Consider the following 27,292-nt stretch of genomic DNA (forward strand, 5'->3'; position numbering starts at 1 on the left):
TATGCCTCTGGCTATGTTAATCTTGACCTTGACTATGAGCCAGCCATTAGGCATTGCCTGGTGTTTCTTTGTCCCTGCAGACGTCTTAAACACTGTTGGTTACAATTAAGTCCTCTTTGTTCTCACAGCTACCCAGAAGCAGCAACAGTGTTCATGGTCATTTTTCTGTCTATAGGATAGTTTGGGGTAGAGACAGGCTTATCAGAAGCTAAACTTATTTTCAAATTAGTGTATTTCAATCAACTGCATTAGAGATTATGTATTAAAACCATATTAATGCGTAATATATTAATACGTAAGAAGCAAGAAAGCCTACCTTGCATTTCCCTAAGGCGAAATGTCTCACTGCAGCTAGCCATCCTGCCCACCTTTCACTAGTGCCTTGCTTCACTAGTGCCTGTCTGTATTTCTCCTCTTAGGAGCACTCAGCTATCTCACAGACACCTGCAAGCATCCATGTCTTTCATCATAGTGCTTTGTTGTTTTAACCATTATGTTCCATTTTTTCCTTATTATCCTTTCTCACCGAGGTGTCTGTGGTCAGCTTGTAGTTTTCAACATGGCCCCATTTCCTTTCTGTCTAAAACGAATGAGCCCCCAACTCAAGAGTAATTTATAACTAGTAATTATAAATCCATATTTATAACAACGTTAGAAATAAAATATAATATTTGTAGAGTGGAATGACTGTGGACTTCAGAAAGGATAATGAGTACTGACATATTTAAGTGGTGTGATATGGATTATAACACAAATTGACTAAGTAAAGTATCATAATTTAAATCATGAAAAGATTTCTAAGAAGTTTGTAAAACTGTACACAAAAGAAAATAAAGTATATTTGGATTTCCCCAAAATTGTGCAGGATTAGGACAAGAGATGAAAAGACCTCTGAAAGAACAAATGACAGGGCAAACTCAAGAATATTAATAATTACATTAAGTATGAGTAAAATTAACACTCATGTTAACTGTCAGAAGTGGGAGATTGAATTGTTTGAAAAGAAACATTTTACAACCACATGATGTCATTTTCCAGAACCACACCATAAGTACAAAGACAGAGGAAAAGCCTCATGTATACACAATGAGCAAAATGGGCAGACAAGAGAGAGGTGACATGGCTGTGCTATTATTTAAAAAGTAAATTTCCAGGTAGTGAATTGAATAAGAAGAGTTCAAGAAATCACATTTAATAATATTGAAAGGATCCTTTTTTAATTTTTATTTTTTAATATTAATCACAGTTTATTTACTTTGTATCCCAGCCATAGCCCCTTCATTCTCTCCCAATCTTACTCTCCCTCCCTCATCTTCTCCCTGTCCCTTTCCAAGTCCACAGCTAGGGGAGGTCCTCCTCCCCTTCCATCTGACCCTAGCTTATCAGTATCTTCAGGACTGGTTGCAATGTCGTTATCCGTGGCCTAGCAAGGCTGCTCCTCCCTTGGGGGGTTGAGGGTGGGGTAAAGGAGCCAGTCATTGAGTTCATGTCAGAAATAGTCCCTGTTTACCTTTCTAGGGAAACCTACTTGGTTACTGAGCTACCATGGGTGACATCAGAGCAGGAGTTCTAAGTTATATCCATACATGGTCCTTGGTTGGAGAAACAGTCTCATAAAGACCCCCATGCCCTGATATATTTGGTCCTTGTGGAGCTCCTGTCCTCTCCAGGTCTTACTAACTCCCCCTTTTATCATATGATTCCCTGCACTCTATGCAAGGTTTTGCTATGAGTCTCAGCATCTGCTTTGATATGCTGCTAGGTAAAGTCTTTCAGAGGCCCTCTGTTGTTGGCTCCTGTCCTGTTTCTTGTTTTCTCCTACATCCAATGTCCATCCCATTTGTTTTTCCAAGTGAGGATTGATCATCTTACCCCAGGTCCTCTTTCTTTTATATCTTCTTTAGGTGCACATATTTTAGTATATTTATCCTATCTTAATCGACTATATAAGTGAGTATATACCATGTGTGTTTTTCTGTTCCTGGGATACCTTACTCAGGGACCTCATGAAACTGAAAAGCTTCTATAAAGCAAAAGACATTGTCATCAGAACAAAACAACAGCCTACAGACTGGGAAAGGATCTTCACCAACCCTATATCTGACAATGGGCTGATATCCAGAATATATAAAGAAATAAAGAAATTAAAAAGCAATAAATCAAGCAATCCAATTAAAAAATGGGGTATGGAGCTAAACAGAGAATTCTCAGTAGAGGAATAGAGAACGGTAGAGAAACACCTAAAGAGATGCTCAACATCCTTAGCCATCAGAGAGATGCAAATCAAAAGAACTCTGAGATTTTACCTTACACACATCAGAATGGCAAAGGTTAAAAACTCTAGTGACAACACATGCTGGAGAGGTTGTGGAGAATTGGTAACCGTCGTCCATTGCTGGTGGGAATGTAAACTTGTACAACCACTTTGGAAATCAATCTGGTGCTTTCTCAGACAATTAGGAATAGTGCTTTCTCAAGATCCAGCTATACCACTTCTAGGCATAAACCCAAAAGAAGCTCAAGTACACAACAAGGACATTTGTTCAGCCATGTTCGTAGCAGCTTTATTCATAATAGCCAGAACCCGGAAACAAATGAGATGTCCATCAACTCATCAATGGGGAAATGGATACAGAAACTGTGGTACTTTTACACAATGGAATACTACTCAGCAATTAAAAACAAGGAAATCATGAAATTTGCAAACAAATGGTAGGATCGAGAAAGGATTCTAATATATGTTCTAACAACAGTACTTCAAAATTCATAAACTAAGACACAGTGCCAGGATAGACTATCGTACAATTATAGTGCTATTTTAGTTTCCCTATAACAAAAGCTGGCATAATTGTAGACATAAGATTGTCAATTGTTTTGGAAGATATGAACTACTACACTGAGCACATTCCTTTCACTCTTAATTATAGATCAATATCACATTTACATGGAATGCTCATCAACGTGGATAACATGTTAATTAAACAATTTCTGATATTGGAAGGAAGACCAAATTAGTCTTTCTGGATACCATGCAATGCTGGATGCCCTTGCCGCTGCAAAAATATAAGAAAAGTAAACGAGAAACATATGGGTTGGAGAGAAAGAAGTAGAACTACATTTTTCTAGAGTCACATTTTTATAGAAAAATCTAAGGAATTTTTAGGAAAATCAATTTAAACTTATCATAAAATTTAAGCAGATGTAGCCAATGGGCAGCTCGGGGTTCTTGCAGGTCATACAGTAAGAGGTGTGGGGACTTTCTTTGACATGACTCTGTTGCCTGCTATTTGATCACATTCCACATTCCGCTGGCAGGGCTGCCAGGCCACAGGGGAAGAGGAATTTAATCCTGACAGGTCTTGATTGCTGGGAGCAGGTTACTAGTGGGGACTTGTCTTTTCTGAGGAATAGGGGAGACTGGGATAGGAGGAAAAGAGAGGAAGGATGGTACCAGGAGGAGAGGAGGGAGAGGCTATGATCAGGATGTAAATTAGAATAAATTTAATAATTAATTTTTTAAAACTAAAAAAATAAAAAAGATGTCATAATATAAGATTGTGTGAAATCACTAATTATTTCTGGATATGGCTGCCCTTTGGCATTTGTAGATGATCAATTTCCATAATCCCCACAGATACCAAAATCTGTCAGTGTTCAAATACATCATCTAGAATTTCATAATGTTTTGCATAAAATTTCTAAAAGTCCTCTGGCATATTTTAATAACTAGTTATTTATGGTACATAGTATAATGTAAATAATATGCAATATTTGCTGGTAGTGTTGTTTAAGGAATAGTGACAAAAAGAATTTTGTACACATTCAACACAAATATTTTTCTTAAACTTTTTTAGTCCATGGCTACTTAAGTCTATATTTCCAACCCATGAATACACAGAGCCAACTGTAGTGACTGTTTTGAACTGTCAGTGTAGAAATGTACTTCTAATGACTTTAAAATGGAAATAAATTTACTAAAAGGTGTTTAAGATACAATATGGAAATTTTAAAATATCTATTAGAAGTTAAGTAAAAATATTACACATCATTCTTTGTTCACATTCATAGATGGAAAGAATAGCATTCTTATGTATATGATTTCCAAATTTCTATATGGACTCTATGGACTCAAAAAATTTCAGTAAAATTCCCAACATGTTTTGTGGAGAATATGAAATCAAACACTTATTCTAGATTTTATATTACGTATAGATATATGAAGGAAAAAATGAACAAATTTATAGTATTTCACTTCAGTGTGTTCTGTAAAGCCAATTTAATCAAAATAGAGTAGTTTTGAATGATGAGGAAGTACCTAGATGGAGTAGAATAGAGTACAGAAATAGACTTTAAGGGATACATGTCTAGATTATTTGACAGATTATAAACACTAGCACAATCTACTGGAGATTGTTGGGGCAGGGGAGATGGTTGGGTATGTAAACGCTTGCTGAAGACACACTAGGACCTGAGTTTAAATCCCATCACCAGTTTATAAACGGTAGCATGGAGGCACACAACCGTAACCACTGCCCTGGCGGCACGGAGACGAGTGAACCTTTGGGTCTTGCTGGTCAGCCAGTCTAGGCCTCACAGTGAACTCCAGGCTCAGTTAGAGCCCCGCCTGAAAAAACATAAGTTGGGAAAACAATAGAAAGGGATATCTTGATATCCACCTCTCCTGCCCACTTACACATGCACAAAAACTAACACACACACACTCACTCACACACACACACACATACACCCATACACACTTGCTCATACACACACCAAAGATACCCTTTTGAATATATTGTACTGGAACAATTGGCCGTCTATATTTAAAAGGTTAAAGCAGCAACTTACATTGCACATCAATATAAAACTGAATATAGATCAATATAAGGGAATAAAGTGTAATATTCAAAACAAATGTGGAAAATGTAAAGACTTCATATACAAATCTAAAGATTCAGTTGTATACTCACTCATAAGTGGATATTAGACATACAATATAGGATAAACATAGTAAAATTTATACACCTAAGGAAGCTAATCAAGGAGGACTCTGGCTAAGATGCTCACTCCCCATTCAGAAAGGCAAAGAGGATGGACATCGGAGGAGGGAGAAAACAGGGAACAGGACAGGAGCCTACCACAGAGGGACTCTGAAAAGCTCTACCCTGCAGGGTATCGAGACAGATGCTGAGACTCATAGCCAAACTTTGGGCAGAGTGCAGGGAATCTTAGAAAAGAAGTGGGAGATAGTAAGACCTGGAGAGGTCAGGAGCGCCACAAGGAGATCCAAAAATTCTGGGCACAGGGGTCTTTTCTGAGACTGATACTCCAGACAAGGACCACTCATGGAGATGGCCTGAAACTCCTGCACAGAGGTAACCTATGGTAGTTCAGTGTCCAAGTGGGTTTCATAGTAATGGGAACAGGGACTGTCTCTGACAGGAACTGATTGGCCTGTTCTTTGATCACCTACCCCTGAGCAGGAAGTAGCCTTGCCAGGCCACAGAAGAAGACAATGCAGACACTCCTGATGAGACCTGTTAGACTAGGATCAGAGGGAAAGGGAGGAGGACTTCCCTTATCAGTGGAGTGGGAGAGGGACACAGGTGGGAAGGAGGGAGGGTGAGATTGGGAGGAGAAGAGGGGGAGGTACAGGGGGATACAAAGTGAATAAACTGTAATTAATACAAATAATTAAATAAAAAAGTGAAGACATCTCTTGTTCCAAAGGTATTAAGAAATGAAAAAGCAAGAAACAACCTAATATCTCAAGTAAATAAATATATAAAGAATTCTTATAACTCAACTCGAAAATATCTAACTTAAAATTGATAAAAACCTTGAGTAGACACTTCACAAAAATAATACACAATTGGCCAACAACAGGAAGAAAAATCATCACCTTTATTATGTATTATAGAAAAGAATTTAAGCCACAGTGAAGTCATACTACATACACACATCAATCATTTGGACTGAAGTTAAAAAGGCTGGCAATATCAAATATCGAACACATCAAGTAACTGATTCAATCACATACTGATGGTAAGACTGAAAATTGAGATTAAGAACTGTAAAGCATCTTGTGCCCACATCAAATGACTTAGCAATTACCCTAACTCTCTATAGAACACTAGGGAAATTGTATAACTGATCAATACCTTGTCAGTGCTATCTGTAATAGCATCAAATTTTGAGAAAACAAATATGCATTGACAGGTGAAAGCAAACATCTTTTTAATCCATTCTTAACATGCACTTTACTTAGTCATGCAGACTTAAACAACCAGTGACACATGAAACCGAATGAATGACGTTCAAAGCAGAGTGGTTATTGAAAAGAAAATCTATGTTCCACGAGCATATTATATGAAAATTCTAACAGATAATAGTAACCTGTAATAGTAGAAAAAATGTTTCTTGTTTTGCTAACACTGGGGATACCTAGAAGTTATTTCAAAAGGTCAGGGTCTATGTCTTGCTTAAAGTACAGATTTTGAAATAATGAATATTTTCCAAGCTCATGAAACTTGTATTTACACTTAAAACATGTTCAAGTGAGAGACTTAAGGTGTGGCTCAGGGGCACAGAGCTGTGCTGGCTTGCATGAGGCTCTGAGGTGGGTCCCCGACACTACAATAATGAAGTACATTATGCCTTAATAAAGCATGACTGAGTATGTGGACGAGAATCACCAAACAAATTTGTGTGAGCATAGAAAATACTTCCTAATATCTACGTTATTCAAATACACAAATTTCAAATCTATGTTATGATTACACATGTTACAAAAATAGTTTGTCTAATACCCTGTGTTCATTTTCCCTCTAAACCGGTATCAAAAGTACTTCTTTTTAGGTTCGTTAAATGGGTCATTCTTTGTGCCTTCCTCAGGTTAACCACTATTAAATTTTTCTCGGTTATAGGCCTTGTTTCAAATTACAGAATGACCTAATAAATCAGTATCAAAAGACATAAAAGTTTAAATTAGGAAGATATGGATGAAATTATGTGTGGACAATGGCATTGCAGTTCAGATAAAGGGCAAACAGATCTCAGCAAAACTAATGAGGGTTAGGGATTCCAAACTACTTTTCACAGTGTCCTTACATATTTTTGAGTCTGTCTGTAGTATAAAAAGTCTGAAATCTCAGTTTTCCTAGTGAGAAAAAAAAAAGACATATTCAGAAAAAAAAAAAAACACTGGCTTTGAAAATGTACACACAGATGTGTGTGTATGTGTATGCTTATGTATTATGCTAAATCTCCTGTCCTTAAGGACCATTTTAACATTTTTTACCTCAATAAAGGACTACCACCTAAAGTTGCTTGAGCATAGGAAATGCTTCATAATATCTACATCAATCATGTATACAGGTTCATGCCATGAGTTCTCACCCCAAATTCCCTCAGTGATGGGCTATATCCTGGGATGTGCAAGATGAAATAAAGCCTCTTAATTTGAAGTCCTTTCTTTATCCTGTTCTGAGAGTCATGTTCACAGAGGTTGCAGTTATTTGGGGGACTCAGAGTGAAATCTACTCCACTGATTCAGCTTATATGTTTTGGAGGAAATAAGTGTTCTGGAATGGTTTTTACATGGTGTGTATTTCTGTGTCAAGAGCTATGACCAAAGGCAGCATTGAGCAGAAAGAGTTTATTTCATCTTACAAGACCCAGGTTATAGCTAGCCATGACTGAGGGATGTCAGGGTAGGAACTCAGGACAGGAATCAGAAGTCAAAAACTGAAGCAGAGAACATGGAGAAATGCTGCTTACTGGCTTGTTTCCCAATACTTGTTCAGCTTAGCTACATATACAACCTTGGTCCACCTGCCCAGGAGTAGCACTGTCCAGAATGAACTAGTTCTTTCCGCATCAATCATTAATCAAGATCATGCCCCACAGACATGTCCATAAGCCAAAATGACATTCCCTCTTTCCAGACATCCCTAACTTTGTGTAAATTTGACAAACAAACAAACAAAAACAGCACACAGAGATTTTGAGTGGTAATCAAAAGACTTTTAGATCAGCAGACTCACAGGCATCTTTCAAACCCCAGTTTTCTGCTTAATCAACTGGCATCTGTTCATTACCCTGAAAGGATGATTAACGGATGAGAGCAACACAGAATGTGTTCCAAGGGCATGCCATATATCAGACAAAAAGCAATAAGGAGAGAGAGTCTTGGAGCAAAACATCAGGTGTCTTCTTTTTCCAGTTGAGAGGTTTTGTTCAGGCACGTGAATTCATGTGCGCATGCATGTGTGTGTGTGTGTGTGTGTGTGTGTGTGTGTGTGTGTGTGTGTGTTGTGTGGAGTTGTAATTGAAAAAATTAATAACATATTTTTGTTCTACACATTAGTTTCTTTGTTTCAAAACAGAGGCTATAATCAAAGAAGTTTAATCTCCCTTACCTGAGGGATGATTTCTTGCTTGAGGAATTTTCTCACATTATTTTATAAAGATTTGTCTTAATTCTAAGATGCCATCAAGGAAGCAATTTCTAGATGCCCTGGGACATAACTTTGGACAAGTACTTATTTCAGAGTCAGAGCCGAAGCAGAGTACCTTAGCAAAGTGAAAAGAACTCTTAACTCAAAGCCTTCTTTATCCTGCCCTAAGAGTCATGTTCACAGATGTTGTAGTTATTCTTCCGTGTAGTAGTGAAATCCACTCAATAAATTCAAGTGCATGTCTTGGAGAATGTTTCTAGAAGAGAAACAGCATGGCCCTAGGACTTCCCTCTAATTCTCCAGAACACCTCTCATTCCCTGCCTGCACGGTCTTTGCTGCATTTATATTCAGGGCTGGACCACCCTTGTGTGCAGACGCTGCCCTTGCCAAGAAGTTAATGTTCACACCATGAACACTCAGCTCTCTCACTCTGACAATGTCTAGGCCAGTCCGTTCATCTGTTACCTCTAATGCACAAACCCCAAGCCATGGTCTTTCAAAAGAACGCAAGGCTTTCAGGTATTTTGATACTAATAAGTTTTAAGAGAGTACATAGCTTTGGAGAAGACTCAGTACATTTATTGGCAGCTTATTGTATATTCATTATTCCCGAGTTAAGTGTTTAATAAAACATGTATAGTTCTCACTTAAGAGATCTAGTCAGTCAACCCCTCTCTTTAAAAATCCCTGAGTTGATAATGCTTTCAGACTCAGACAATGATAAAGTATGGAAGATACAAGAGTCCCAGGGACACAAATGTAATTTATGTGTCTTACTTAAAGGAAGGCAGAGTAGGTGGGTAGAAGCCCTTTTTCTATTAGTGACAGTAACATCATAGCAGGCTATTCATCAGTTTCTGTGTGTAAATCTGGGACATGGTGCAGGGGCGTACCTTCTCTGTATGGATGCAGCTCCAATTCTAGGACATATGTGATGATAAAAGTGACAGAGTCTGGATTTTAGTCCCATGTACAAGGAAGTACACAATCAGATGTAAGCAACCGTACACAGAGGTACTGGATGGTAGAGTTCAAAGCATTGGGACAGTGGTTGAGAGCAAACATTTTTGAAGTGATAGCTACTTATTATATTCCCTGTTGCTTAAGATAGGTCCTTTCTGTTGTTTAATACAAGTTGGGTCACTAGCTTGCAAATAATGCAGTTCTACCTTCAGTATTCATACATTGTTTCTTCTCTATGTTAAAAGACTGAGAGTTGTATGTGTTTGCTGTATATACACTTGACAGTCTATAAAAATGGGGGGATACAAAATGAATAAAGTGTAATTAATAAAAAAATTTTAAAAAAGCGGGTCACTGCTTTAATATTATAAGATTATATGATGTCACTTTACTAGTGTTGATTGTGAAAATATGTAAAGTACAGACCCATAACTTCTACAACTTTAAAATTTATTATTAGTCAGCATATCATCCGTGTTAGTGTTAAGTTTGCGATAGATTTTAAAAACTAGTCTTCTCAATAAATCAATATACATGTGAAAAGTTTTAGATCTGCTACTTTTGATTTGAATTTTAAATGCCCTCATTGCCTCCATTATGATAATTATATTATTTTCCATCAGTTAATTGTTATAATGAGGTACTTTTCAAACTGGAAAATAAAACTCAGAGAATATGCTACAATTCCCCCCTCACTTGTGTGTGGAATGGGTGAATAACTTCAGAATAGCTGAAATATAATGTAAATATTCATTGCCTAGTCTTATCAAACTTAGTTCTTCATAGATCAATCCTAGACTATTATATTTACTTCAGGTATAGCCTTTGTGTCAGCCACTCTGATAGGTACTGACAAGAATCTCCTTAGAAGTGTACAGTTTGGTAGAGAGGATGAGAGCCATGTCAGATCCCTGTTGTCATTTTTTAAATGTTATTCTCTTCCTGCTCACTCACATAAAGCATAACATTGGCATCAAAAACAATACTAATTATTCTTTTGCAAATATCCAGCAGTGCCTGTCTTTAATTTTCTATTGTACAATATCACCAGTTATAACATAATTTTTGTTTCATGTTTCTATTATTATATGTCCAATACTGCTACATTTCATTGGCATTCCTGTCCACACATAGTAGGTTACTTTCATACAGGTTTTTTTTCTCTTTTTTTATTAATTACAGTTTATTCACTTTGTATTGTATCTCAGCTGTAGCCCCTCCCTCATTTCCTCCCCATCCCACCCACCCTCCTTCATCTCTTCCCTACTCCTGTCTAAGTCCACTGATGAGACCTGATAAACTAGGGTCGTATAGGTTTTGTTCTTATTGTTTTTATAGTTTTGGAATCACGGTTGTTGGAACAGGGGCAGGGGGAATTTTTTATGGGGAGAGTCCTGTCTTCTAGGTTGAAAGCATGTGTATCTAATGCCATGAGGCCTTGGCTTTCCCGTGAACTTCCTCCGAGTCAGTAGCAGAGGGTTTTATATTCACACAAATATTCCTGTCCCTATTGGTGAGAAACAGTGTCTATAGCATGAGATGGCTGAGGTTCTAGCTCCCACTGATCCTCCCATATGGGGTGACATTTCTGACACAACATTGTCATCTCCCTGGACCTAAATCTGCACCTCACATGAACATAAAAGCCAGTACTTCTTCTTTTCACAGACTCTTCTTCACTGTCTTGATTTTATTTCTGTCCTCTCTGATCTCTGAAGATTTTGTTTGATTGTTTGTTGACGAGCTTAAGCGTAATGTGGCAAAGATGTTTGCTATGCTATATTCCAACCATCTTGGGCACAAATGTGAGAGTAGTTAGTGTTTTAGCTGGCTCTGTCATTTCAGCAATTCATCATGGTTTGTTCTGGTGGGAATTCCTCTTTTCAAGAGTTTCCGATCCTGAAATAAAATGAAGCTGATTTCATTTTTAAGGATTTTATCATTATCTCCAAGGATAATGACCTATATATGTTACTTAATGTGTCGTCAACAAATGAAAAATTAGCTGATATCCCTCATACATATTCAAAGGCATTCTGTAATCCTTCTCTAAGGTAAATTTACATATTGTTTATATTCCTTCAGCCCTTTTTCTGAAAAACTGATTCTACAGTGCATATCTTTATTCTTGGCCTCTGTCACTCCATTTCCTCTGTCTTTACATACATGTGCTATGTTGGCTTTATCAGTCAGTTCATATAACCTAAAACATTTGGATGCTTGAAATATGAAAAATTATTTCATTATAGTCATTGCTTTATGCTTGAGGTTCAGTTGGATTTTCAAAGCTCAGTGTTATCACTTAAAAGAATTTTTTGTAAATACAATGCTCATATTATTATATAAATTCTATGCAAAAATCTGAGCACTACAGTTACTTCTTCCAGGATAATGTTAAATGCCTTAAAACTTGAGCTATATACATTGACATGCATAGTGTATCTAAAAAATGATCTCCAAATTTGAATAGTGAATATAGATCTAGGTTCAGTTACTCTAAAAGTTTCAAACTGGAATATGCATAAAAATAAAACCAAAATATAAAAAGTAAGAAAATATTCTTTATATTCTCAGTAGTACTAGAAGAAAAATGAATGCTATATAAACAGAAAAAAAAAAACGTTGCTAATTCTTTCTCTATTTAACCAGCAGATGACACATTTGGGTGTCAAAGCTCAAAACCTATTCCTGTCATAACTATGTGTCTCTTACAAATGAGAAAGAACAAATATAAAGTATAAAGAGATAGAATTTCTATAACCATGACAGTAATTATTATTAACAAATACTATTTATGTATTATGTAAATCTTAGCTCTCTTTAATTCTTAGATAGTGTAATTATTCAATTAAAAGAACGTTATCAAACTTTTTCATCTTATAAATCAAAATCAAGTTCTTATTGTTTCTGATTATTTGTCCTTATAATTTTCTTATGTCATTGATACATCTGTTCTGGCTCCACATTTCTTTATCTGTAATATGAGCTATTCAGTTAATTTAAAAATGTTTCTGACCTAGTATACTAAGAAAATTATTTCCATTTTAGTTTATTCATTGAATAACTTCATTTTTAGTTAGTTACTTGCAAGCTAACAAAATCAGTTCAGTGGTATCAAAGCAGTTGTCATAAACTGAGTGGAGTAAAACAACAACCAAAAAAAAAAAAATTAAAAAAAAATCCCATTGAGTTCCAGGGTCAGAAGTTCAAAATAAACCTAAGAAACTAAAGCCAAGGGCAACACCAAAATAAAACTTTTTCTGGATTTCACAGAACAGTAAAACAAAAAACAAACAAACAAACAAAACTGAGCACAATATTGTTGTTAGGATGTTGATACATGTTACCAGAATATTTAATGCACCTTATCTAATTTTGCTAGGAGACTGGCAAATATTTCATGCCTCTCGTGTCAGTACTGAATAGATTCTCAGTGTTCTCAGTGAAACCTGTCTTCAATGTTTCCAGGTTCACTTATATGTTTTTGAGTTAGAGCTTGAAAAAAGTACGCTGTGTTGAGTCTTCCACTTTCAAAACTTTAAATCTCAACTTCAGACCTGCTGACCACAGGAGGCAGAAACCCGTTTTCCTTTCATCAGTTATTTTAAGAGGGACTTGATCATGCATCCAGCACTATGCTTCTTTAATGACACTGCTTTTTTCTTTTTCTTTCTTTTCTATGGTTCCTCTCTCAGTGGCTCTTCTCACTGTTTTCAATCCTGGATTGTATCAGTACTCAGAACTTAATCATCTTTTCTCTGTGTTTGCAATCTTTTCAGTAATCCAAGCATTCTCAGCACTTTATTTTCTGTATGGCTGAAGCTAGCAAGACCACGCATACCTCCAATCCATTCCCTAATTCCAGCGTAGTTAAATCCTGCTACACACTTGATATATCCAATTTATCACCCAAATTACTTTAAAAACTCATCTCCCTGAACGTTTCTGAAAATCCAATCCTTCAATAACTCTCTGCTTCGGGTGGTAGAAATTTCATCCTCAGTGTTGCTCAGCCTATAACCTTGGTTTCGTCCTTCATTCTCCTCTTGTCATACTGCTTCTAAAGTCAGAACTTCATGTATCTATTCTCAAAACCAGCCGGAAAAATGGATTTTGCTTTAATAATATGAATTCTCAAGTAGGGCAGCTCCTTATGGAAGATAGACGATAAAGTGATATCAAGACCAGACAGTGAGTTTATCGAATGTCTGATGTGTCTGCAGTCACATGGAGTTACTTTCTGCTTTCAGGAAAGGCCTATGCTCCCGAATTCTACTATGACACGTACAACCCAGTGTGGCAGAACCGACACCGGGTGTATTCTTACAGTCTACAGTGGACACAAATGAATCCTGACGCGGTGGATCGTATCGTTGCCTACCGGTTGGGTATTCGACAGGTAAGAGATTTGGTGCCTAGTTGTTATTTTTATTTTATTGTAATCCCTTCTTGAGACTTTGTTGCCTCAATTTTTTATAATATTTTAAATGTATTGTATTACAGAATTTGTTTATTTCGAAATTTTATGGCAATATTGCTTTACAGAAGCTATTCAGAATTACTAATCTTTTAAACTAATCTACACATATTCTGTTATTGCAGTAAACTTATTCAAGTAATTTCCTCTCAGCCTGATGAAGGGCTACATCTCTAGATGTGCTAAATCATATTGTAGACTTACACAAAAGTAATTTAAGATGTTCTTGTGCATACTATTACTGTATGAATTCATTTTTCTTTGTTCTAGAAGGCTGGATGTCTTACACATTTTTAGTTAAATGTTCAAGCTATATGCAGAATGTTTTAAAAGTTCATATGCCTGATGAATATAAATAACTTAGCAAATTGAAAAGTAATAAAGTAAATTATTCTAGTTTAGCTGAAAATTATGAATTGTGTGAAATGATTTCTACATTCTTTACATGAACCACTGTGAAACTCAACTCTTGTTAATATTAATGACAATTTTAATTACATGTAGGTCTTCAAGTTGTTTCTTATTAAAAACATACTTTCTGCGTGTAAGTTTCAATATACAAAATATTTTGAAACACATATAGGATTTTAGTATGTATTCCTATTTTTTAAGTATATAACAGACTGAAAATCTGAGTTTGCACAATAAAAGAAAAAAATTGTTTGTTTGGAGATCAAATGCTTTATCCCATCAACCCAACCCATTCAAATATTTTACCATAAAACTATTCATTTTTTTCTTGTTCATATCATTTATAAGAAAATATATAATATTGCATAGTTTAAGTTTCATTATAAATTAAATGTTCTCATCATTACTGGTTTTAATCTGAGAAAACAGGGCATTTGATAGGTATATCATTTTTCAGCATGTGCTCACATGTCAGTGATTAGCCGACCCCAGACATTCAGGACTGTGTCTTTCAGCATCATCCAATTTACAGAGGTCCCTGGGTAACACCTAGGTCAGTTTCAAAATAGTTTGTCCTGCTCCTCTCAATTTCATGCTTTCCTTAACAAGGTTCATAAACATAAGAAATTTCAGGCTAAAACATCTTTCCCCGCCCCCCTTCACTGTGACAAAATTTTGTTATAACCTTCCTCTCTAAAAAATTGCATTTATGTATTTGATATGTATGGGCAGAAACGCATACAGATGTGAATGCATGCAAAGATAAGAGTTTGCAGAAGTCAGTTCTTTCATATATCATGTATGTCCTAGAGATCAAACTCATGTTGACTGAGATGTTGCCAAGCTTCTTTACCCATTTAACCATCTCACTGGCCCCATTATGTGTTTTTAATATAGATTATATTTTAAAATAGTTTATATTTAAAGCACCTTAGAGCATGCTTGGTTCCAACACCTCATTCTCTTTTTATTTCAAGTCCTTATATAATGTTAAATCGTATTCATGTCCTGTCACACACACATATGTGTGTGTGTTCTTTTAAACAGGCAGATCTAAAAACAAATTGTTATTTGCAAGAAAAACTTGTTTTTGGTGTTTGTCACTGATTTCTCCCACATATCTGTTGTTCTGGGGTTTCTGTTGTTGTTGTTGTTGTTTATTTTCCGATGTGTGTGGGTGTTTTGCCTGCATGTGGATCTGAATATCATTCTTGTGCCTGGTGTCCAGAGAGGAACAAAGAGAGTGTCGGGTGCTCTGTAACTGGAGTTACAGAAGGTTAGTGCGTACTGAGAATCTAACCCAGGACTTCTGAAAAATATACTCTGCTCTCAGCAAAGGAGTCATCTTTCCAACCCACATATTTGTTTCCATTGTTAAAGTCTAAGCTTCATCTTTAGTTTCTGACTTCTTCATTTATATTTTCTTACAGTAAATTCCCATTACAGTTGGTGAGCTACCTTCTTAAGTCCGTGCGATTTACCCAGGTCTCCTTATCCATTTCTCTTGTCTCAAAACTTGTGTTTCAACCCAATATTTTTGTTATACAAGGCAGGATACTTTCCTATAAATAAAAGTTGAAAAGGAAAGTTGTTGTGAACAAAGTTTTCCTTATCTTTAGACTAAAAGGTAAAATATTAAGAAGAGAGTTTTGGGGCTGTTTCCCTCATGCTCATTGTATCAGCCTGTCCTGCAGTCATTTTTGCTGGAATTGCTATGTGATTTTAAACCAATAATTCCCCCTCCCTTTATAATTTGCATTTCTGAAATGAATGTATCCACAGAATCCATGCTAATATGTTTATTAATCACAATCCTGTTATTAACCTCCCAACATGCAAGAATATCTATGTCCTCATCATTTTATTGTTCCTTTTCAGCAAGCTCATTAAACGGTGTTCTTGTCTTCTGCTTCTTTCTAAGATCATTCATATGTTATATGGGTACATAAATTCCCCTTTAGTACTTCTTTGAGAATAATGAATTCCAGACAAATCTGGCTTCCAAGTCTAGACAGCCTAGCCTCATAATTTTTAACTATATAACCCTGAGCATGTTTCTGAACTTATCCCAGTCTGAGTTCCTATTCAGGGAATTGAACATAACAATATCTACCAGACAGACCTTGCTTCCACTCATCCACAGTTCAAGCACTTCTGCACAGAGCACTCCTGGAAAGTCTTTGTGGGAGTTCTTGTTCTAATTGGCAAGATGGCATAATGCTTTCTTTCTCCGGGGCATATTTTTGTGTTGTATTTTACTAGGCATGCCACAAACCCCATGCCTCAGTGTGATTCCTAGTCACACTTTTAAAATAAACTAATATGCAGACTTTTTTTTTTCACCTTTCCTTTTTTATTTTTATTTCTACCCTATTATTCCCCCAGGAGATCCATTTTGCCGGTTCACATTTTCCTCATCCACTTTTACTCCTGTTAAAGTATTCTTGTTCAGCTCAGTCTGTGCTGCTAATGCCCAGCACAGTCCTGCTGCAGAGAATCATATTTCTATCAAGTGTCAACCAAACAGCTAAGCATTTTCCCTGCACTGTTCTGAATCTGTTCCCTTGTCACACCATTATTTTTCTTTCCTTATTCGTTACTAGAATTTTCTTTATAAATAAACATTCTTTTCCTGGTGTGATTACTATGATACTCTGTCCTGACTCATAAATTTGCTCAGATTTTACATGGTGCCGTGAGCAAGACACAGTGTGTTTTGAAGTTATCTCAGTACAGGATCCTGTTCTTGTGGTCTCAGCCAGCAGGAACAGGCAGGTGATGTTTGTTGGCATAAGAATGTGTACCTAGGCTTCTTTCTCACTGCCCTGTTCATTACATTCAGTGCTCATGAACAGCCTACGTGCAGAACACTCTCAACTAGCAATGTTGCTCCTGAAGTTTTACTTATGGACAGAATTCTAACATAGTCACGAAGCACTTCAGTCAACAAAATATATGCAGTGCTTTCTCTAAAACTTCTCTACCCAATTATAGAGGAAAATGTTTTACTGTAAATAAGTTTTTTTTCCCCCATATTATCTCACAAATTTGGGTTTATTTTCTGGTTCATAGGAAATAGCTTACTGACATTTTTTATTATTATTTATTATAATTTATTAATTTTGTATCCAGGCTGTAACTGCCCCCTTGCCTCTTCCCAGTCCCTATTCTTCCCCTATGCCCTCCCCTAGTCCACTGATAGGGGAGGTCCTCCTCCCCTTCTAAATGACCCTAGCCTATCAGGTCTCATCAGGACTGACTGCATCATCATTTTTTGTGGCCTGGCAAAAGAATGTTTATTTGTAAAGAAAATTCTAGCAATGAATAAGAAAGAAAATAATGGTGTGACAAGGGAACAGATTCAGAACGGTGCAGGGAAAATGCTTAGTGGTTTGGTGACATTTGATAGAAACATGATTCCCTGCAGCAGGACTGATCAACTCCCCAGGGAAAGTTGATCAAATAGCCAGCCACTGATTTCATGTCAGAGACAGTCCCTGATCCCCTTACTAGAGAACCCTTACTTAGAGACTGAGCAGCCAATGGACTTCCTGTGAGCAAGGGGTCTAGGTCTTTTCCATGCATGATCCTAGGCCGGGGTATTAGTCTCTGCAGGTTCCCCTGGATCCAGCTTTTTTGGCTCTGTTGTTCTCCTTGTGGAGCTCCTGTCCCCTCCAGGTCTTTTTTTCTCCCCCTTCTTCCATTAGATTCCCTGCACTCTGCCCAAAGTTTGGCTATGAGTCTCTGCATCTCCTTTGCTACTCTGCTGGGTAGAGTCTTTCAGAGGTCCATTGTGGAAGGCTCCTGTTCTGTTCCCTGTCTTCTCCTACTTCCGATATCTATTCATTTGCCCTTCTGAATGAGGTTTTCAGCCTCTTCCTTAGGGTCCTCCTTGTTGTTTAGCTTCTTTTGGACTCAATTTTAGTATGTTTATCCTGTGTCATATGTCTAATATCCACTTATAAGTGAGTATATACCATGTGTGTCTTTCTGCTTCTGGGATACCTCACTCAGGATGATCTTTTTTAGTTCCAACCATTTACCTGCAAATTGCATGATTTCCTTGTTTCTAATTGCTAAGTAATATTCCACTGTGTAAATGGTCCACAACTTCTGTATCCATTCTTCAGATGAGGGACATCTAAGTTATTTAGAGATTCTGGCTTTTATGAATGAAATGAACATACTTGGGCAAGTGTCGTTGTTGTATGGTAAAGCATCTTTTGGGTATATACCTGGGAGAGTTAGAGCTGGATCTTGAGGTAAAGTCATTCCCAGGTTTCTGAGAAAGTGCCAGATTGATTTCCAAAGGGGTTGTACAAGATTTTACTCCCACCATCAATGTAGGAGGGTTCCCATTTCTCCACAACCTCTCCAGCATGTGTCATCCCTTGAGTTTTTTATGTTAGCCATTCTGACAGGTGTGAGGTGGAATCTCAGGGTTAGGATGACTAAGGACATTGAGCATTTCTTTAAGTATTTGTCTGCCATTTAATATTCCTTTGTTGAGAACTGACATTTTATTAGGGAACAATAAAATGGAAAATGTGTACTTGAAATATGAACTGGTTTCTATTGTCATGAAAAATTGGTATTGTGTGTTTATCACTTTCTTAGTTAACCAAGTTGTTGAGAAGATTAGCCTTGAACTTAGAGCAATCCTATTGACACATCTTCCCAACTTATAAAATTACATGAGTAAGTCTTCATGGGTGCACATTGTAAATGTAGTTTGAATAATTTTAATATTAGAAGTGTGGCTTAGGCAATTTAACCTTTTAAAATTATGCAAAAATACATATAGGCCTGGAACAATGGCTCAGTGGTTCAGACCATTTACTGGTCTTCCATAGGACCCAGTTTTAATCGTCAGAACACAAATGGCTACTCACAACTTTTACTCTTACTGTATAACTTTACTTTCAGAGGAAATGACACACTCTTCTTGTTTCTAAGAGCACCAACTATGCACTGGAAACCAACATACACACATAGGCAAAACACCCATACAGAAAAATGAACTAAAAAGGAAAACAAAATTATTTTTAAAACATGTAAAACTGTTAAAGTCACAATTTACTTAAATAAAATGTCATTATTGATAAGTGAAATCAACGTGTCCTAGTAAAATTTAAAACAAAATAATATAATTTATTTCCCTTAGAAATTAGTGTTTATGTATTCTTAATGAGATCATCTCTCCATAAAGTGTCTATTAATTTATGTTAAGCAATAACAATTTTTACATCTTTTATTATTTGTATTTCTAAATATCAAATTCAGGGCCTCATTTATGTTATTGAGTGGTCTATGACTAACAAAGCTGTTTTAGGATTTTAAAGTCATATTATCTTAGGCTACATACAACCCTACAAATCTGAAAAATATAAAATATAAACCCTATCAAATGTGATGTATTTCCTTACCATGGAACAATACAGGCTAAGTAATACAATAATTTGTATATTAGTTGGAGGCTGAAGGAGTCCATTTCTTGAATATCAGATGCAGTTATAAAGATTCTACTTTGTTTTTAATTCTGAAAACTTGCGACATACTATCAGCTCTTAAATTAACTGTAGTTACAGAGTCATAGCTGTGTTGTTAGCAAACTGTTGGACAATGTCACTAAACTGAACCAAGAATTCCATTCAGGTCTTCACTGAAATTTTATCTTACTCTTTTGGTTACATTATATGATCTGTCATTAAATGTGTTTTAAAAAATAAACTCTGAACCCTTGAGAACCATTTACTGTTTTTACAAAAACCATGTAAGAAAAGCATCCAAATCTGGAACCACTCTTTGAAGAACTTTCAGGAAAAAAAGCCAACAAACTCACTTATTAAACAAAGTTTCTCCGGAGTCTTCATGTCTTTAAGTTATACTTTTAGGGCTCATCTAAGCAAATGTTTAATCTCCTCAGCCAGCTAGCTACTAGACTCCAATTATGTGCTTCATTTGTTGCTCATGAGGAAAGAGGGACGGTTATTTGTATGTCTGCTTTCTTTGGTATCAAAGGAATTACGAACAAAGCAGAGTTCACACTAAGGCATCTGAATATAGTCTCACTGGAGTCAGTTAGAAACCTGTGCAATTATAGTTTCTACCCTTGGAAGGATTGCAAAAGTTTTTTGCTTTTGTTAAGTGTACTGATATCATTAGCAGATGATTAATTTTAATATTTTGTTTCTAAAACTTTTGTTAGTGGTTTTTACAAATTCTTACTTTTGAAATGTTTGTTTCTTTTGCACATTGTTGTCAACTTTATCTTTTATTTATTTCTGTTTTTTTAAGTTCTCACATAGTATGACTTCTGATTGACATCTTTAGAAAGCAAGGTGATTATTTTATTTAAACATAATGACCTGTGTCTGTTCTTGTCTTTTTAAGTTGTGATATGTAAAAACTGATGAAACTGTCATATTCATTTGCTCATCTATTCAGCCAATATTTCTATAATACTTCCCAGGAGTTAGAAAATTAAATATTATTCTCAATGCATTGATAAAATGTGTGTTATGGTAGGAGCACATACAGTGTGCTGGTTAGGAATTTTGTTTGTTTTGTTTTTGTTATTATTGTTATTTTGTCACAAAGTAGAGAACATGCACCCTTCAGATGGGGTTAAGCCCATCTATAAGGAGTTATCTTGACTGATGGCTGATGTGGCGGGAACCTCGCCCACTCTAGGTATGCATTCCTGGGTGGTTAGCCTTGGCGTGTGTAAGACAGCAAACTGAGCCAGCAGGAGGAACATGCCAGTAAGCAATATTCTCCATGGTTCTGCTTCTGCTCTGGCCTGCAGGTTCCTGCTGTGGCTTCTCTTCTTGAGGGATTGTAAGCTCTAAGAGGAAATAAACCCTTTCTTCCCCAAGTTGCTTTTGACAGTGTTCCATCACAGCAATAAAAAGTAATCTAAAACCTACAGATTCACAAGCAGTTGGAACAATCAGTTCGTAGGCTAAACCATGATTTCCAAGATAGAACTTTTATTAGTTTGATAGGTCTATTTTGGTCTTTTCTGTTTTTAAAATGATTTTATTTTTATTACATGCATTTGCATATCTTTGTATAAGAAAGTGCAGGTAAGTGCAAGTACTTGGGGAAGGCAGATGAGGGTATAGGATCCACTAAAGCTGGAATTATACGCAGTTTTAACCACGCACATGGGAACTGCAAATTGAACTCTGCCAGAGCAGTGTGTACTCTAAACATTGAACCATTTTTTTTTTTTAGCCCTTAGCCATATTTTCCTTTTAAAACAAAAATAGCTAATGACCACTGATCAAAAATAGCAGTATATGTGTGTTTATATATATATATATATAATTATGAGAGGAGCTTACTACACATTTAATCATTCTTGATATGTGGTACTAGAATGATTGAGTGACTGCTTATTTTCCCCACCAGGTAAAGTGAATTTAGAAAACAGTTCTTTGCTAATCTCTATTTATTAATTGTTTATTATTAGATTTGGTTCTATGAAATATAATTTGGATTTATTATAGGTTGTATGTCAATGTGATAATTAAATATGGCACAATATCTAGTTTAACATGTTTTCTAAAGAGATAAATAGAAGGATTTTAGGAAGTTCAGTTGGTTGATTAGAATGAATGACATTTTTAAACCTCAGAAACTGATGTGAATAAGTCTGTGGCCACAGGACAGCCAACAGATGCTAAGAGAAAATGGCAGATGAAATGGAATTACTGGTGGCATCACCAGTGTGTTTGATTTAAGCCATTTACCTAGATTTTTATTGAGCAATAGAATTCAAAGCAATTCGAGTGAGTTAGTTAATGTACACACAAGAAATTCTGTGGATATTTATAAAATAATCTAGATTATTATAACCATGAATAAAAATGTATGGATTAATCAAAATATAGTATATAGATCATAAGTCCTATTTTACAATAAACAAAGGCCACCAATACTTGAAGTAAGCACTAATGATTTAGATTGGCAATATGAAATACAGAGAAATGTGGAAGTCTCCCAGTTCTTTAAAAATTGCATAATCAATCACTAAAAGTGAAGTTAGCACTATTTTTCAATAAAGAACACTACATCTTTCTGCTTGATTCCTTTAAATACCAATCCCTATCTCCCCAGTAGGAGCACTGGATTACAGATATGCTATGACATCTGTTTTCATGGGGAACCAGGGATTTAATCTTGAATCTCAACAACTGTGGGCATTGTGCCTGATCCACTGAGCTCAACCCACTATGTTTATTTTACTCCAGTTTTTTTCACTATTTTTTTTAAATTTTTATATTTTATATTTTTTCACTTTTTAATTAATTACATCTTATTCACTTTGTATCCCCCCTGTAGCTCCTTCCCTTCTACTCTCCCAGTCCCTCCCTCCCTCCCCCTTCTCCACACATGCCCCTTCCTAAGTCCACTGATAGGGGAGGTCTTTTAAAGCTTACAAAGTGATAAAATGTCAAATATCAATTATTAAAATTCAGTGTTTTTATTTAAAATTATTTTGAGATGTGAGTGACAGGAAAATGATTGTGCATGGGTTTAGAATTTCTCCAGCCAATTAATTTCAAAATTAGCTAAAATTATTTGAGTTATTCTGACCATCTATGTGATCAATATTTTCCTGAAGAAAATGCTGACTGACATACATATTTACTTAAAAGAAATAAGATTATTTCAATGCATAAACTCCTACTACATCATAATTTGAGGCAATAATATGTGGTTAATGTGGATTCCAATTGTCATAATCCTTGTCAAAGAAACTGTCCAATAAACTAAGAAATGACCATTCTCATGTGACACAATTCACTAGAAACAGGAATCATTCAGCTACTTTTAAGAAAAAATAAACCATAAGGGGTATGATGGCCAAATTAATAGCTGTTATATAGTCTCAGGTTTTCACACTGTGTGAGTTTTTTGTTTGAATACAAGTTCATACTCCAAAGTTCATACTGGCAAAGTCTATAAGATCTGGTGATTGGTGGATCTTGAGGGAATGGCAAAGCAGCCCTGGGCCAGAGAGAAGACAGTCTTCACCACTTACATGCTTGTGGTTTCAATGCCATCCTGTGCAGATGCACGTCATCATCTTTGTTTTACATAGCAAAATGTATACCTTAATATGGCTGTTGGAAGAGGAAAATGATGCATGTTGGAGTGGAGTATTAGGCCCTTATTTAATGGAATGTTTTCAGGGATATGTGAAATGATAAAATTTAAGAACATAATCTGGAGGAAGTTTTATGGCTTGATATAAAATAAATGAAATGTACACGTATGTGAAATTCTTTTATTTTAGGTCTTAATATTTATAGAACAAAATATCTCTTTCAGAAGGTCATGGGGATTTTTTTGAGATAACACAGTAAAAAATTCATGGGTAGCTTCCTTAGATTTAATAAGCAGCTGCTGTGCTTAGACAAATGATTTGGAGTATAAATGGATTTCCACTAAAACATACTGCAAAGATAGCTTTAAAAAAATTCTTAATCACACCATGAAAACACTTTTAAAATAATAATTCTACTTTCAAAGTAATTTTAATTTTCTGCTCTGTAATTTTTATATTATCTTGTCTTCAAATTACAAGTTATTTTGAAACAAGAGCTTCATTTTACATAGCACAGTATGTCCTTTACAATATCGGTTATGGTTGGGGGGAGCTGTAGAAACGTACAGCAGGCTGTAAGTCCTCCATTTTGAAGGGTCAAGTAACACTTCTTAAATCTGCCGATGACTAGACCAGGGTCCATGGTGTTATATCAAAAAGGCTCCAAGTCAATTCTAAGCTGTGTCTTTCCGGCTAGCAATATTTGATCAACTATATTAACACCATTTGATTTCCTGCTGCAAATATAGGCCACAAAGGAGGACATAGCAGCCAGTCCTGATTATACCACATAAGCTAAGGTCAGATGGAAGGGGAGGAGGACCTCCCCTATCAGTGGACTTGGAAAGGGACAGGGAGGAGATGAGGGAGGGAGGGTAGGATTGGGAGGGAAGGAGGGAGTGGGATACAGCTGGGATACAAAGTAAATAACCTGTGAATAATATAAAAAATATATAGTCTCAGTAAGACCTGAATTTTACTTAAATTCTAACGTTACTCAAAGGACAAAAAAAACAGGTATTTTATAATTTAGCTGTCTTTCAGAAGACATCTATTTTAGGCTCTTCTACTTTTCTCTCTCTCCACCTGCTTCCACTGTCTATTCTATTCACCCCTCTGAATGAGAATTAAGCATCCTCCTGAGGGTCCTCCTTGTTATCTCGCTTCTTTACTTCTGTAGATTTACTATAGTTATCCTGTGTTATGTGGTTATTATCTGCTTATGAGTACATACCACATGTGTCTTTCTGGGTCTGGGTTACCTCAGTCAGGATGATCTTTTTCTAGTTCCATCCCTTTGCCTGCAAATTTCATGATTTCCTTTTTTTAAAAATATCTGCATAGTATTCCATCTGCATCTGTTCTTCCTTCCGTGTCTATAGACTGTAGCTTGGTTAACATTTACTTAACAACTAATATCCACTTTAAGTGAGTACATACATGCTTATCTTTTTCGTGCTTGGTTACCTCACACGGGGTGATTTTCACTAACTCCATCCATTTGCCTGCAGACTTCATAATAGCATTGCTTTCTAACAGCTGAGTAATAGTTTTTTGGGCAAATGTACCATGTTTTCTTTATTCTTCTGCTGAGGAACATTTAGATTGTTTTTGGTTGTTATTAATAAGGCCACGATAAGCATGGTTGAGTGAGTGTCTTGGTAGTAGGACAGAGCATCCTTTGGGTATATGCCCAAGAGTGTTATAACTAGATCCTGAGGTAGACCCATTCCCAGTTTTTTGAGGACCGGCATTTTGATTTCCATAGTGACTGTACAGATGTGCCCCCCATCAGCAGTAAGGAGTGCCCCCTTGTTCCGCACCCTTGCCTGCGTGAGCTGTCACTCATGTCACTGATCTTACACGTTCTCTGACCAGTGTAAGACGAAATTCCATCTTACAGTAGTTTTGATTTGCATTTCATTGATGGCTAAGGATGTTACACATCCTTAATATCTTTCTAGTGTTCCTCAACCATCTCAGATTCCTCTATTGAGAATTCTCTACTTAGGTTTGTGAGACAATTTTATTTGGATTTTTTAGCTTTTTGATGTCTAGTTTCATATATATATATATTCAAGATAGTAGTTCTCTATAAGATATGGGGTTGGTAAAACTATCATACTGCAGGCTGCTGTTTTGTCCTACTGATGATGTCCTTTGCCTTACAGAAGCTTTTCAGTTTCATTAAGTCCCATTGACCTTAGTGCCTGTGTTATCAGTGTTCTGTCCATAATGTGGTCTCCTGTGCCAATGAGCTCAAGTCTACTCTCCACTTTCTCTTCCTTCAGGTTCAGTGTATTTGGTTTTGTGTTGAGGTCTTCATTGAGCCACTTGAACTTGAGTTTTGTGCGGGATATAAAGTCGGAATCTTTTTGCATTCTTCTACATGCAACACCCAGTTTGACTGGTGCTATTTGCTCAAGATACTGCCTTTTTAATTGAACTTATTTATAAGATAATGTTTTGATACATCAATAGATTGTAATGTATCAAGAGTAATCACCTAACAAGAGTATTTCTAATTTTTTTGTGTTAACATTTAAAATCTTATACTTTTTTCTATTTTGACATATACATTAACAATAATTTATTTTATTGTGCAATAATGCCTAAGAATATTTTTTCCTAAACTGTAATTTATAAAGACTGAAAATATTTTCAATGTGGTCTGAATTTGACGATTCTGATTACAAGAACATACAAAAGAAAATTCTTCTTTATATTTTTATTTATTAATTTTTATTATTATTGTATTAATCATGGGTTATTTACTGTGAATCGGAGCCATAACCCCTTCCCTAATTCCCTCCCAATTCCAACCTCCCTCCCTCATCTCCTCCCTACCCCTTTCCAAGTCCACTGCTAGGAGAGGTCCTCCTTCCTTCCATCTGACCCTAGCTTATCAGGTATCTTCAGACATGGTATATACTCACTTATGAACCTATAAGATAGGATAAACATACTAAAATATGTGTACCTAAAGAAGATAAACAAGGAAGAGGACCCCAGAGTAAGATGATCAATCCTCACTTAGAAAGACAAATGGGATGGACATAGGAAGTAGGAGAAAACAAGTAACAGGACAGAAGCTTACTGCAGGGGGCCTCTGAAACACTCTACCTAGCAGTGTATCAAAGCAGATGTGGAGACTCATATCCAAACCTTCGGCAGAATTCAGGGAATCACATGAAAGAAGGGGGAGTTAGTATGACTTAGAGAGGACAGAAGTTCCAGAAGGACTAAATATATCAGGGCACAGGGGTCTTCTGTGAGACTGTTTCTCCAACTAATGACTATATAAGAATATAACCTAGAACCCCTGCTCGGCTGTAGCCCATGATAGCTCAGTAACCAAGTAGGTTTTCCTAGTAAGGTGATCAGGAACTATTTCTGACTTGAACTCAACAGCTGGCTCCTTTGCCCCCCCCCCCGCCCCCGAAGCAGGAATAGCCTTACTAGGGCACAGAGGAGGACAAAAGAAAATTCTATAAGTAAATAATTTCATTTTAACTTAAAAAATTGTCTTCCTTGGAAATCAGGCTAGGAATGATTACCCAGGATAAAACTGAAACATTTGATGTTGAATGGAAATGTGAATTTGAACATAACATGTATAATAATCAATACAAAAGGTCCACATATCAGCTAAGAATACACTTCACTTTGGTTTTGGTTATCTGACCCAGTGGTGATACAATAGAGATTAGGAAGAGAAATGCTTCCTTTGACATACAGTTCTATTTTTTTAAATCATGAAAGGTGTTATTTCAAAATAATGAAAATTTAAAGCACAGAACTTTCTTTCTTTTCTTTTTCTTTTTTTTTTTGCCTAGAAATGCTAACTCTGCTTTAACACTAAA

General features: G+C 36.1%; 1 protein-coding gene across 3 annotated transcripts in view; it reads left to right on the forward strand.

The window, feature by feature from the left end:
• Mdga2 (MAM domain containing glycosylphosphatidylinositol anchor 2) overlaps positions 1-27,292 on the forward strand; it is an 870,813-nt gene that overhangs the window by 779,623 nt on the left and 63,898 nt on the right. For all 3 annotated transcript variants that reach the window (XR_008718784.1, XR_008718785.1, XM_055595284.1), the window contains exon 10: positions 13,674-13,822. Coding sequence is in view for 1 of the 3 variants with exons in the window: in XM_055595284.1 (XP_055451259.1) it covers positions 13,674-13,822 (149 nt within the window). In the remaining 2 variants the exon portion in view is untranslated. The remainder of the gene's footprint in view (positions 1-13,673; positions 13,823-27,292) is intronic.

Source organism: Psammomys obesus, unplaced genomic scaffold (genome assembly GCF_907164565.1).
Source record: "Psammomys obesus unplaced genomic scaffold, mPsaObe1.curated_primary_1811, whole genome shotgun sequence".
Lineage (NCBI taxonomy): Eukaryota > Metazoa > Chordata > Mammalia > Rodentia > Muridae > Psammomys > Psammomys obesus.